This window comes from Galeopterus variegatus, unplaced genomic scaffold, assembly GCF_000696425.1.
Source record: "Galeopterus variegatus unplaced genomic scaffold, G_variegatus-3.0.2 Scaffold3085, whole genome shotgun sequence".
NCBI lineage: Eukaryota > Metazoa > Chordata > Mammalia > Dermoptera > Cynocephalidae > Galeopterus > Galeopterus variegatus.
In genome coordinates, this window is record NW_007729196.1 from 127,426 (window position 1) to 137,135 (window position 9,710).

General features: G+C 52.0%; 1 protein-coding gene across 1 annotated transcript in view; it reads left to right on the forward strand.

Annotated features, from left to right (window-relative positions):
• The window catches only part of ANGPTL4 (angiopoietin-like 4), a 6,259-nt gene extending 613 nt beyond the window's left edge, over positions 1 to 5,646 (forward strand). Inside the window, exons 2-7 of the mRNA XM_008583937.1 lie at positions 7 to 297; positions 411 to 528; positions 2,969 to 3,082; positions 3,387 to 3,482; positions 3,572 to 3,853; positions 5,011 to 5,646. Coding sequence (XP_008582159.1) covers positions 7 to 297; positions 411 to 528; positions 2,969 to 3,082; positions 3,387 to 3,482; positions 3,572 to 3,853; positions 5,011 to 5,192 — 1,083 coding nt within the window. The 3' untranslated portion in view covers positions 5,193 to 5,646. The remainder of the gene's footprint in view (positions 1 to 6; positions 298 to 410; positions 529 to 2,968; positions 3,083 to 3,386; positions 3,483 to 3,571; positions 3,854 to 5,010) is intronic.
• The last annotated feature ends 4,064 nt before the right edge of the window (positions 5,647 to 9,710 follow it).

Here is a 9,710-nt window from a genome sequence, read left to right on the forward strand (position 1 = left end):
CCCTAGGGCTGGCCCTCTCATAGCGCTCCTATTGGCTTGGAAGCGTGTGGACGGGAGGGGGTGCGCATCCGAAGCTACCTGGATTTCTGTGCCCTGGCCTCAAAGGATGAATATTTGGAAAGGTGGACGGGTGGAGAATGGGGAGGTTGGACGCAGAAGGTCACCAAGGTTTTCACCTCTCAACAGACACAGCTCAAGGCTCAGAACAGCAGGATCGAGCAACTGTTCCTAAAGGTGGCCCAGCAACAGAGGCATCTGGAGAAGCAGCACCTGAAAATTCAGAATCTGCAGAGCCAGGTGCCCTAAGCCTGTGCCACGTGGGGAGGGAGGATAAAGCTGGACCTGTGCAACCAGGCAGGTCAAGCAGCCTTAGCCAGCCGGACCTGACACCCTCCTCTGTCCTATCCCAGGTTGGCCTCCTGGCCCCCATGGACCGAGGCAATGGGGTGGCCAAGCCTACCAGGAGGAAGAGGCTACCCAAAATGGCTCAACTTGTTAGCCTGGCTCACAATGCCAGTCGGCTGCACAGTGAGTGGTCCTTTGCTGTCCTTTGGCAGCTCCGCCACTCCTCCACCTGCCATTCCTGTCCCCTTCCTTGTCAGGACCACCTTAAGCAGAAGGACAGAGGCCCTGGCTTTGGGTCCCTGTGGACTCACCAGTGTCTGGTGAAGAGCTGATGGGTGCATCTCCCGCCTCAGCTCTGACCCTGCCCAGCCAGGCCACTCCACCCTTCCCCGCAAGCCAGCAGACTTTCCCCAAGTCCAGCTAGCTGCTGACTTGAGCAGGGGCTGCGAAAGAGAGTCCATGAGGTACTTGAGCTGTGGGGGTGCTGGGAGGCAGCAGTACAGCTCAGGGACATTGTCCTGAAGGTTAGAACCTTTTAGAAGGGAGTGATGAACAAGACAGTGCCAGGTAGGGGGGTGCTGAGGCTCCCCACGGTCTCTTGAGGTGTGGATCTATTTTTTTTTTTCCTTTTTGTCTTTTTTTCATGACCGGCAACGGATCGCAACCCTCAGTGTCGCGCCCGTACCGGCCCGGGACCGGCAACGGGATCGCAACCCTCAGTGTTGCTCCCTGCACCTCGCTCAGCCAGTGAGCGGGAACCGGTCTGTATGTGGGATCCGAACCCTCAGCGGGAGCGCCGCTGCGCTTCCCAAGCGGCGCACTGTAGCAGTGCGCCACCGGGCCGGCCCCTTGAGGTGTGGATCTAGAAGGAGCAACTAGGGAAGGGAACCCCCAGTTCTCAGGCCAGAAGCACTCACTCCTGCATCGTACAAACCCAGAGCTCCTGGTCCCTTACCTCTCCCCTCCTGTCCCAATTCCTCATTCTCCCTCCACTTCCTCCCTGCTCCTGCAGAAAGCCAGCACCCCAAGTTCTAGGTCCTTTATGGTGTATGTCCTAAATTTCCCCTAATCTCAGACCGCAGCAAGTCTGTGTGTGTTTGACACAGCCTCCAAGTTCCCACTCTAAGTTCATGGCCCAGCACCCATCTTCCTTGCGGTCCTCCTTCCTTCCCTGTCACTCCATCTGCCTGGCATCTGTGGCTGTCCCAGCCCACTGGGTGAAAGTTCAGATTCCTCCCCTAGCACCCTAGGGCTAGTTGCTGGCTCCCAGCCCTGTAGTCTTGAGGGCTTACTCCTCCCTAAGTTCCTTCTTGTCTTCCCACCTCAACCCCCACCCCAGACCAGTATCTCAATGTGGAGAGGGGCCCGTACACCCTCCCAAGCCACCGTCCTGGAATGAGGGGCTTCCAGAGCCAGCAGGCACAGGTTCTGGGAGGGAGATGTGGTATTAGAGATGGGGTGTGGGTTGGGGACTCCCAGACTCAGGGCTCACCCAGCCAAGTAGGGGAAAGTTCAGAGCTGGGGAGACAACAGCTGGCACTAATGAAAGACACATGGGTGGTTTGGCCGTGTGCCGTGTGCCTGTCTTGATCGGATGGGAGGAAAGTAGGGGAAAGGGGATCTGCCTGAGGGGCTGGAAAGTATGCTCCCGTCACTCTGGGCCTGCTCCCACCCCTGCAGCGCCCACTCACTAGCCTGGTGTCCTCCAAGCCTTTCCTCCTCCTAGCGACCTTTCCCCTACTTTCCTGGCTGGGCTGGGGGCGGGGTTCTTCCCCACGTTCCTCCAGACCTGCTGAACTGTTTTTCCTCCTCCTCCTCTCCCACCCTCCTTCTCTTCTCAATCCTGCCCCCCTCCTCTGACAGCTGGGACCCTGGGCAGAGCCTCTTTCTGCCTTCCCAAACCCCATCCAGTTCCAATCAGCATCCCCCACTAGACAAACCAGAGCCCCTTCTGTTCAACTCAGTCCTTGCCTGTCCCCCAAGCTCTCTGTCATTCATTTATCAAGTCTTTATTGAACACCAGCTGTGGGCTAGGATCAGTGTGGACGTTGGTGTCAGACTGTGGGCAGAGCTGTCCCTTGTCCCTGGCCTCATGGAGCCCCCATTTAGTGGGGGTGGGGAGAGTGGGGGAGAGACCATCGGATGATCCTGGTGTTGTGGGGGGATGGAAAGTCCTCCTTGAAGCCTGTTTTGGGAGGTCTGGCCTGGTCTGGGGGTGAGGGTAGGTATGTCCTTCTAGAAGCTGGGACCCAGAGAGGAGTGAGGGAAGAGAGTCCCAGGCCCAGGGACCAGCATATGCAAAGTCCCTGTGGCAAGAGGGTGTGTAGTACAAAGAAAGTGGTGGGGGATGAGAAGGAAGCCTGGGTGACCAGAGAGGGTGGGAGTGCAGTGTTGGAGGAGGGGGGATGGGTGCAGGGGCTGGTCCTCAGGGTGCCTTGTACACAATGCTGAGGAAGGCCATAGGGAGCCATGGTCGAGCTTAGGCAGATGGAGGGGGTGGATCATAAGATCAGGATTGCCCCTCACTTCTCTGTCACCCAGTGCCCTGCCCCCAGACATGCTGGTTTCCTGAGACCCCAGGATCTGCTCTCCTGCTTCAACTCTCCGCTTTGTCTGTCTGCAGGGCTGCCCCGGGACTGCCAAGAGCTCTTTGAAGAGGGTGAACGGCAGAGTGGACTGTTCCAGATCCAGCCTCAGGGGTCCCCGCCATTCCTGGTCAACTGCAAGATGACTTCAGGTAGGACGTGCTTGCCCACGTGGAGCCCGTTTTCCATGGGTCCTGTTTTCTTTAAATTGCACGCTCTTCCCCATTGAATTCCATTACAAACTCAGAGATGGGGTCCTGTGGTTGAGAACTGCAGGGAGGACCAAGTTCAGTGGTCCCAGAGAGGCTTTGTAGATTTCCACTCTCCCCTCTTTCCCTCCTTCCCTGGGGGGTCCTTTGTCTAGACAAAGATCTAGATTTGATCCTCTTGCCTGTTCACCAGCGCATAATATTCCTCCCTCTGACCCACCTGGTGACCTTGTATCTCTTTGGGCAGATGGAGGCTGGACAGTAATCCAGAGGCGCCAGGATGGCTCTGTGGACTTCAACCGGCCCTGGGAAGCCTACAAGACAGGTTTCGGGGACCCCCAAGGTGGGTGTTTCCAGTGGGACCAGAGACAGGGGAGGAAGAGCAGGCAATGCAGGTTGGCCTCCCTCACCTAGCACTCTCTCCTGCTGTAGGCGAGTTCTGGCTGGGCCTGGAGAAGGTGCACCGCATCACAGGGGACCGTGGCAGCCGCCTGGCCGTGCATCTGCAGGACTGGGATGGCAACGCAGAGTCGCTGCAGTTCCCTTTCCACCTGGGAGGTGAGGACACGGCTTACAGCCTGCAGCTTACGGCACCTGTGGCCAGCAAGCTAGGTGCTGTCACAGTCACGCCAAAAGGCCTCTCCCTGCCCTTCTCTACTTGGGACCAGGACCACGACCTCCGCCGGGACAAGAACTGTGCCAAGAGCCTCTCTGGTGAGTAGCTCTGCCCTACCCCATACTGCCCTGCCCTGCCCACACAGCCAGGGCCTCCCCTCCTTTCCTTTCTCCTGCCCTGTCCTGCCTTCAACCCTCAAGTGCATCTATTCTCTGCCTCCACCTTCTCCTCACTTGCTGGGTGCCCTTGGGCCATTGACTTAACCCCTCCAGCCTCAGTTTTCCCATCTTTAAAATGGGTATAACTATGGTGCTCACTCCATAGGATTGTTATGAAAATACAACGAGACAGTTGTGGGACAGTAGTTGGCACATGGCAAAGCCATCAAGACAAACCCCCATCTTATTCTTAGGAAATTGGAGGCAGAGCTCAGGCTCTGTGAAGTAACACACATGAGATTACATTTTTTTTTTGGCATCTGGCTGGTACAGGAATCCGAAGCCTTGACTTTGGTGTTATCAACACTGCACTCTAACCAATTGAGCTAACCAGCCAGCCATTGAAATTACCTTTTAATGGGTCCAAAAATGATGGCATATTGATCATTTCATACGGTTCAAGCTAATAAAAATTGATGCTAACGGATGACGATCATAGGAAGTCTTTAATAAATATCAGCTGTATGCCAGGCACAGAGAATTTGCCAGGGTCACAGATCCCGAAAGCTGATTTGCTCTGATTATGGGGAAAGGGGTGCCCAGGGGCCCCTGAGACTGCTTTGTCACAACCTGGGATTCCTTGGAACACAGTTTGACAACCACTGCCAAGGTCCTCCCATCTGAAACATATAAAACCCAAATCCCGGGGTCGGCCCGTGGCTCACTCGGTAGAGTGCGGTGCTGATAACACCAAGGCCACGGGTTTGGATCCCATATAGGGTTGGCCGGTTCGCTCACTGGGTGAGCGTGGTGCTGACAACACCAAATCAAGGGTTAAGATCCCCTTACCGGTAAAAAAAAAAAAACCCCAAATCCCAAACTCAGGGTCTGGCTGGTTAGCTCAGGTTAGCCTCAGGATACAGCACAGTGCTGGTTACACCAAGGTCATGGGTTCAGATCCCTGTGCAGGCCACCTGCCAAAAAACAAATAAATATACTAAGTCCTACCTCATCCCCAGCCCTATGCCCATCTTCGTCCCAGCCCCAAAGTGGAAACTCAAAGATCTGACCATGTTCTGTCTCTCTGACTGTGGCAGGTGGCTGGTGGTTTGGCACCTGCAGCCACTCCAACCTCAACGGCCAGTACTTTCGCTCCATCCCACGGCAACGGCAGCAGCGCAAGAAGGGCATCTTCTGGAAGACCTGGAGAGGCCGCTACTACCCACTGCAGGCCACCACCATGCTGATCCAGCCCACAGTGGCTGCAGCAGCCTCCTAGCCACCTTGCTGGGGCCTGTTCCCAGGCTCCTAGAGGACAGTGACTCTGGCTCTGGCCTAGGATGCGGCCGCTCCATGCAGGGGCTCCAAGCAGGAGCCATCTGGAGCCTTGCGGACAGAGAAGAAGCTCATGACTGGAGGGGCCCCCTTTCTGAGTCGGGGCTGCAGGCATTGCTCTTGGAGAGCAGACCCTGGAAGCATGGGATGAGAGACATTGAGTCCCACTCCTCGCCCGCCTGAGGAGTTGGGGGTGCAGAAAGACCAGTTGGGGACGGCCAGGCCGGCCCTCGACAGCGGACTCAGTCACATTGACTGGCTGGGGGACCAGGGCTCCCATGGGCCCCAGGCGCACTACGGTGCCGTTGTGTGTGCTTACTACAGCAGGAGCTGGCGCCAATGGTGGCTGGGAGGAGCTCATGGAATTCTTGGAATAAAAGCAACCTCAGAACATTTCATTCTTCTTTGTCCTTCGGTTTGTTTGAAAAAGTGAACAAGTTCAAAGTTCACATAAACATGTTCCCAGGGTGGAGGGTGACTACACCCAGGTCCTTTAAGGACAAATCTGGTTATTCCTCCCACCTCTGACAACTGATTTCTTTGTTGTTGTTGTTTTTTGGTGGTTGATTGGTACAGGGAGCCAAACCCTTGACCTTGGTGTTATGACACCATGCTATAATCAGTTGAGCAAACCGGTTAGCCCTAACAACTGATTTCTTTTTTTTTTTTTCCTTTTTGTCTTTTTTTTTTTTAAAAGATGACCGGTAAGGGGATCTTAACCCTTGACTTGGTTTTGTCAGCACCATGCTCAGCCCAGTGAGTGAACCGGCCATCCCTATATGGGATCCGAACCCAGGGCCTTGGTGTTATCAGCACCGCACTCTCCCGAGTGAGCCACGAGCCGGTCCAACTGGTCATCTTTTTAAAAAAAATAAATAAATAAAAATAAATTGACCTTTTTTGTATGTCTGGGTAATATAAAGTCAACCAATATTTATCGAGCACTACTACATACCAAGCCCTGTATCAGGTGCTTGGGATACTCTAGTGAACAAAAAGATCACCGCCCTCACTGAGATGACCTTCAAAGCCCCACCCATCACAGAAAGGGTGACCTATAATTGATGATCCAAACTGGGACACTTTCGTGAAATGGAGTGCTGTTAATTATTAAGCTGGTAACAGATGTAAACCACCTCACCCCTAGACATATTGGGACTTATTGACCCAGTATTTTTTTTTTTTCCTTTTTGTCTTTTTTCGTGACTGGCAACGGGATCGCAACACTCTGTGTCGCGCCGGCACCACGCGTAATAACTTCGTATAGCCGGCACCACGCTCAACCAGTGAGCGGGAACCGGTCTCCACATGGGATCCGAACCCTTGGCGGGATGGTACCACGCTCAACCAGTGAGCGGGAACCGGTCTCCACATGGGATCCAAACCCTTGGCGGGAGGGCCGCCGCGCTCCCAAGCGCCGCACTCTACTGAGTGCGCCGCTGGGCGGACCCTTGACCCAGTTTTTAAAAATGTACAAATATCTCTATCACATCTGGAAAAGCAGTATTACCTGCCATAAATAAAGTTAATGAAAATAAAGCAATGCTGGTGCTTTAAAATTCTAGTTAGAAAACTGATCTAGGGTTGGGGGCGGGGGGTGGAATTGGAATAGAGGCTGCCTGTGTTAGGATAGGGTGGGGATTGACATAGGGAAGGGGCATGAGGGAACTTTCCGGAGTGCCCATGACATTCTGAACCTTGATACAGGTGGGTTACTCTGCTGTATGCCTTTGGCACTACTAATGTACATTTAAATTTTGTGTTTCATTGCATGTAAATTTTACCTCGAACTTTGGTTAATGACATGCATGCTGGAGTGTATAGAGGTGAAGTGGGCTGCTGTCTTCAATTTTCTTCAAAATGCACCAAAAAATAAGATGACAGACAGGCATGAAATAGGAGGTGGTTAATCCCCCCGGAATTGGGTTTCGGGCCATTCCCCCATGTCTCAAATCACTCTCCTAGGACTCAAGCCCCACCTCTGAGTCCTAAGCTATGGTGGCCTGTAGCAGCTATTTTTGGCACCAGCAGGTGGAGATTGAGACAGCAGGGGGCAGATTTATGTAAGCTCACTGGCCGAGCATGCTTAGTAAAAATTTTATCTCTTAAAATGACCTCCCACCAGAGGTGGTAGAGAGCACGGAGAATATATTTGAATATATTTGGTGCATGTGATGGAATTTGACCAATGAGCATGCTCCAAAGAGATCAACTGAGCATGTGCAAGACTAGGTTACATAACTGGGAACCTTTCCCTTAGTTGAATATTCATTAGATATCATGAATATGTATATATAGTCCAAACTATAAAAGTTTAATCCAGGGAGAAGGCGGAGCTATTGCTCTCTTTTTGGAACCAGACCACACTTCGCCTTTGAGGTGTGTATTTCTTACTTTTTGTGTTAAACTTGCCTTCAGCAGGCTACTCTTCACTCTGGAACCAGTCACACTTTGTAGAATGTGTATTTCTTACTTTTGCATTAAACTTGCTGTGAGCTAGAGTTAGGCCACACTTTTTGAAGTCTGTATATTTCTTATTCTTTACATTAAACCTGTTCTTACTATCTACTGTGACTCTGCTCTTGAATTCTTCCCTGTGGTGGAGTCAAGAACCTGGTAGAGGACAGGGTAGGTTGAGCTCAGCCATCAGATCTCCCCCAAACCTTCTCCTCTGGTATCAGGCAGTCAGAAAGATAGATATGTGATAAAGCAAAATGCCAATGGTGCAGTGTCAGTGGTGGAGATATGGATATTCTCTGTACAGTCTTTCCATTTGTTGTATGTTTAAATTTTTTTCATAGGGCTGGTTGGTTAAAAACATCCATACTATGTTACCTTCTGAAGGTTCTAAACTTGTATCTGCACTCTATTAAAAAGGGAGATGAAGCGGGCCGGCTCGTGGCTCACTCGGGAGAGTGCGGTGCTGATAACACCAAGGCCCCGGGTTCGGATCCCATATAGGGATGGCCGGTCAGCTCACTGGGTGAGCATGGTGCTGACAACACCAAGTCAAGGGTAAAGATCCCCTTACCGGTCATCTTTAAAAAAAAAAAAAAAAAGGGAGATGAAATTTGAAAAGTGTTAAGGAGATATGATCAAGAGAGAGAGTGAGTCTCACTCCTTAATAGGCAATAAAGGATTTCAGGAACTGAAAAGTTAGGACTTTCCCAATATGTGCTTCCACGTTATTTAATGCACTACCTAAAATGATCAACACTATCACCTGTGATAGGCTTCCCAAACTTTGAGAAGCTTGTACTAATGACATGGTCCGTCTCCAGGACAGATATTTGGGAAAAACAACACCTGCGCATTCCTGAGCCCCAGCTACCGGTTTGTTTTCTTGTTTTGTTTTGGTGACTGGTAGGTTCAGAGACCTGAACCCTTGGCCTTATAACAACATGCTCTAACCAACTGAGCTAACCAGCCAGCACCCCCCGCTGCTGCTTTAACAGCAGAACCTATCTTTGCCCCAAGATCCCCCTCCAAATATTCCTCACCTCTTTGTTTAAACTCGTCTCTAGCCCCATGGGCTGCACTCTCCAGCGACCATGGCCTCCTGGCTGTTCTGACCCTTCGGGGTCTCTCTCACTTTCTTAACTGTAGTGATCATTTCATTATGTATATGTATAGGAAAATAGCATATTATACACCTTAAATATATAAAATAAAAACAAATACATACTATGTCAGGTAGTGATAAATCCTATAGGGGGTGGATAAAACAGGGTAAAGGATCAAAGAAAGGGAGAAGGTCATTTTGGAGAGCGCCTGGCGCCCAGTAAGAATTAATAAATATTTGTTCGACAAAGACTTGATGGCAGAAAGTGGACGGTTGATTCAGTGTGTTTAAAGAAATGATCTACTTATCTTCAAAAGATTCCGTAATGAGGGTTTCTTCTCCGTTTAAAGAGGAGGAAACTGAGGCACAGGGGGGTAATATAGATTCACCAATGCAGAAATGAAAACTGCAACCGAGCAGAGAGCCATTGCACAGGCCCCCGGAAATGGTCATTTATGGGCTGGGGTGAGAGGCCGGAGCTGCGCGCACGGACCTATGACGTCATCGGGACGTTAAGTAGCGTAACAACACCTGGACGTAGCCCCATTTCCCTTCCCGGACAGATCCCAGAGTTAGGCTCCGAATTAAGCCTCTCATTGGCTAGGCACTCCGTCAATCCGTTTTGTTCTCGTACTATTCCGCCTCGTCCTCCTGAGCCCGCTTCTGATAGGCTGTCGCAGCCGTCACTTCAGAAAGGTCCGCATTCCTTCCGCCTTTCTCCGGGAGACTGACGGCGAAGAGGGTGGATCGCAAATAGCGCCCACCCCCGGGGCTCTACTTCCGTCTCTGATTGGCTGGCCTGGGTGCCGGTCACTACCCCACCCGTCGCTGATTGGCAATCCAACCGCCGCTCGGCACGGCGCCGGCTCCGCCCCCGTCGGGTGTTTGTGGTGGGGCTGC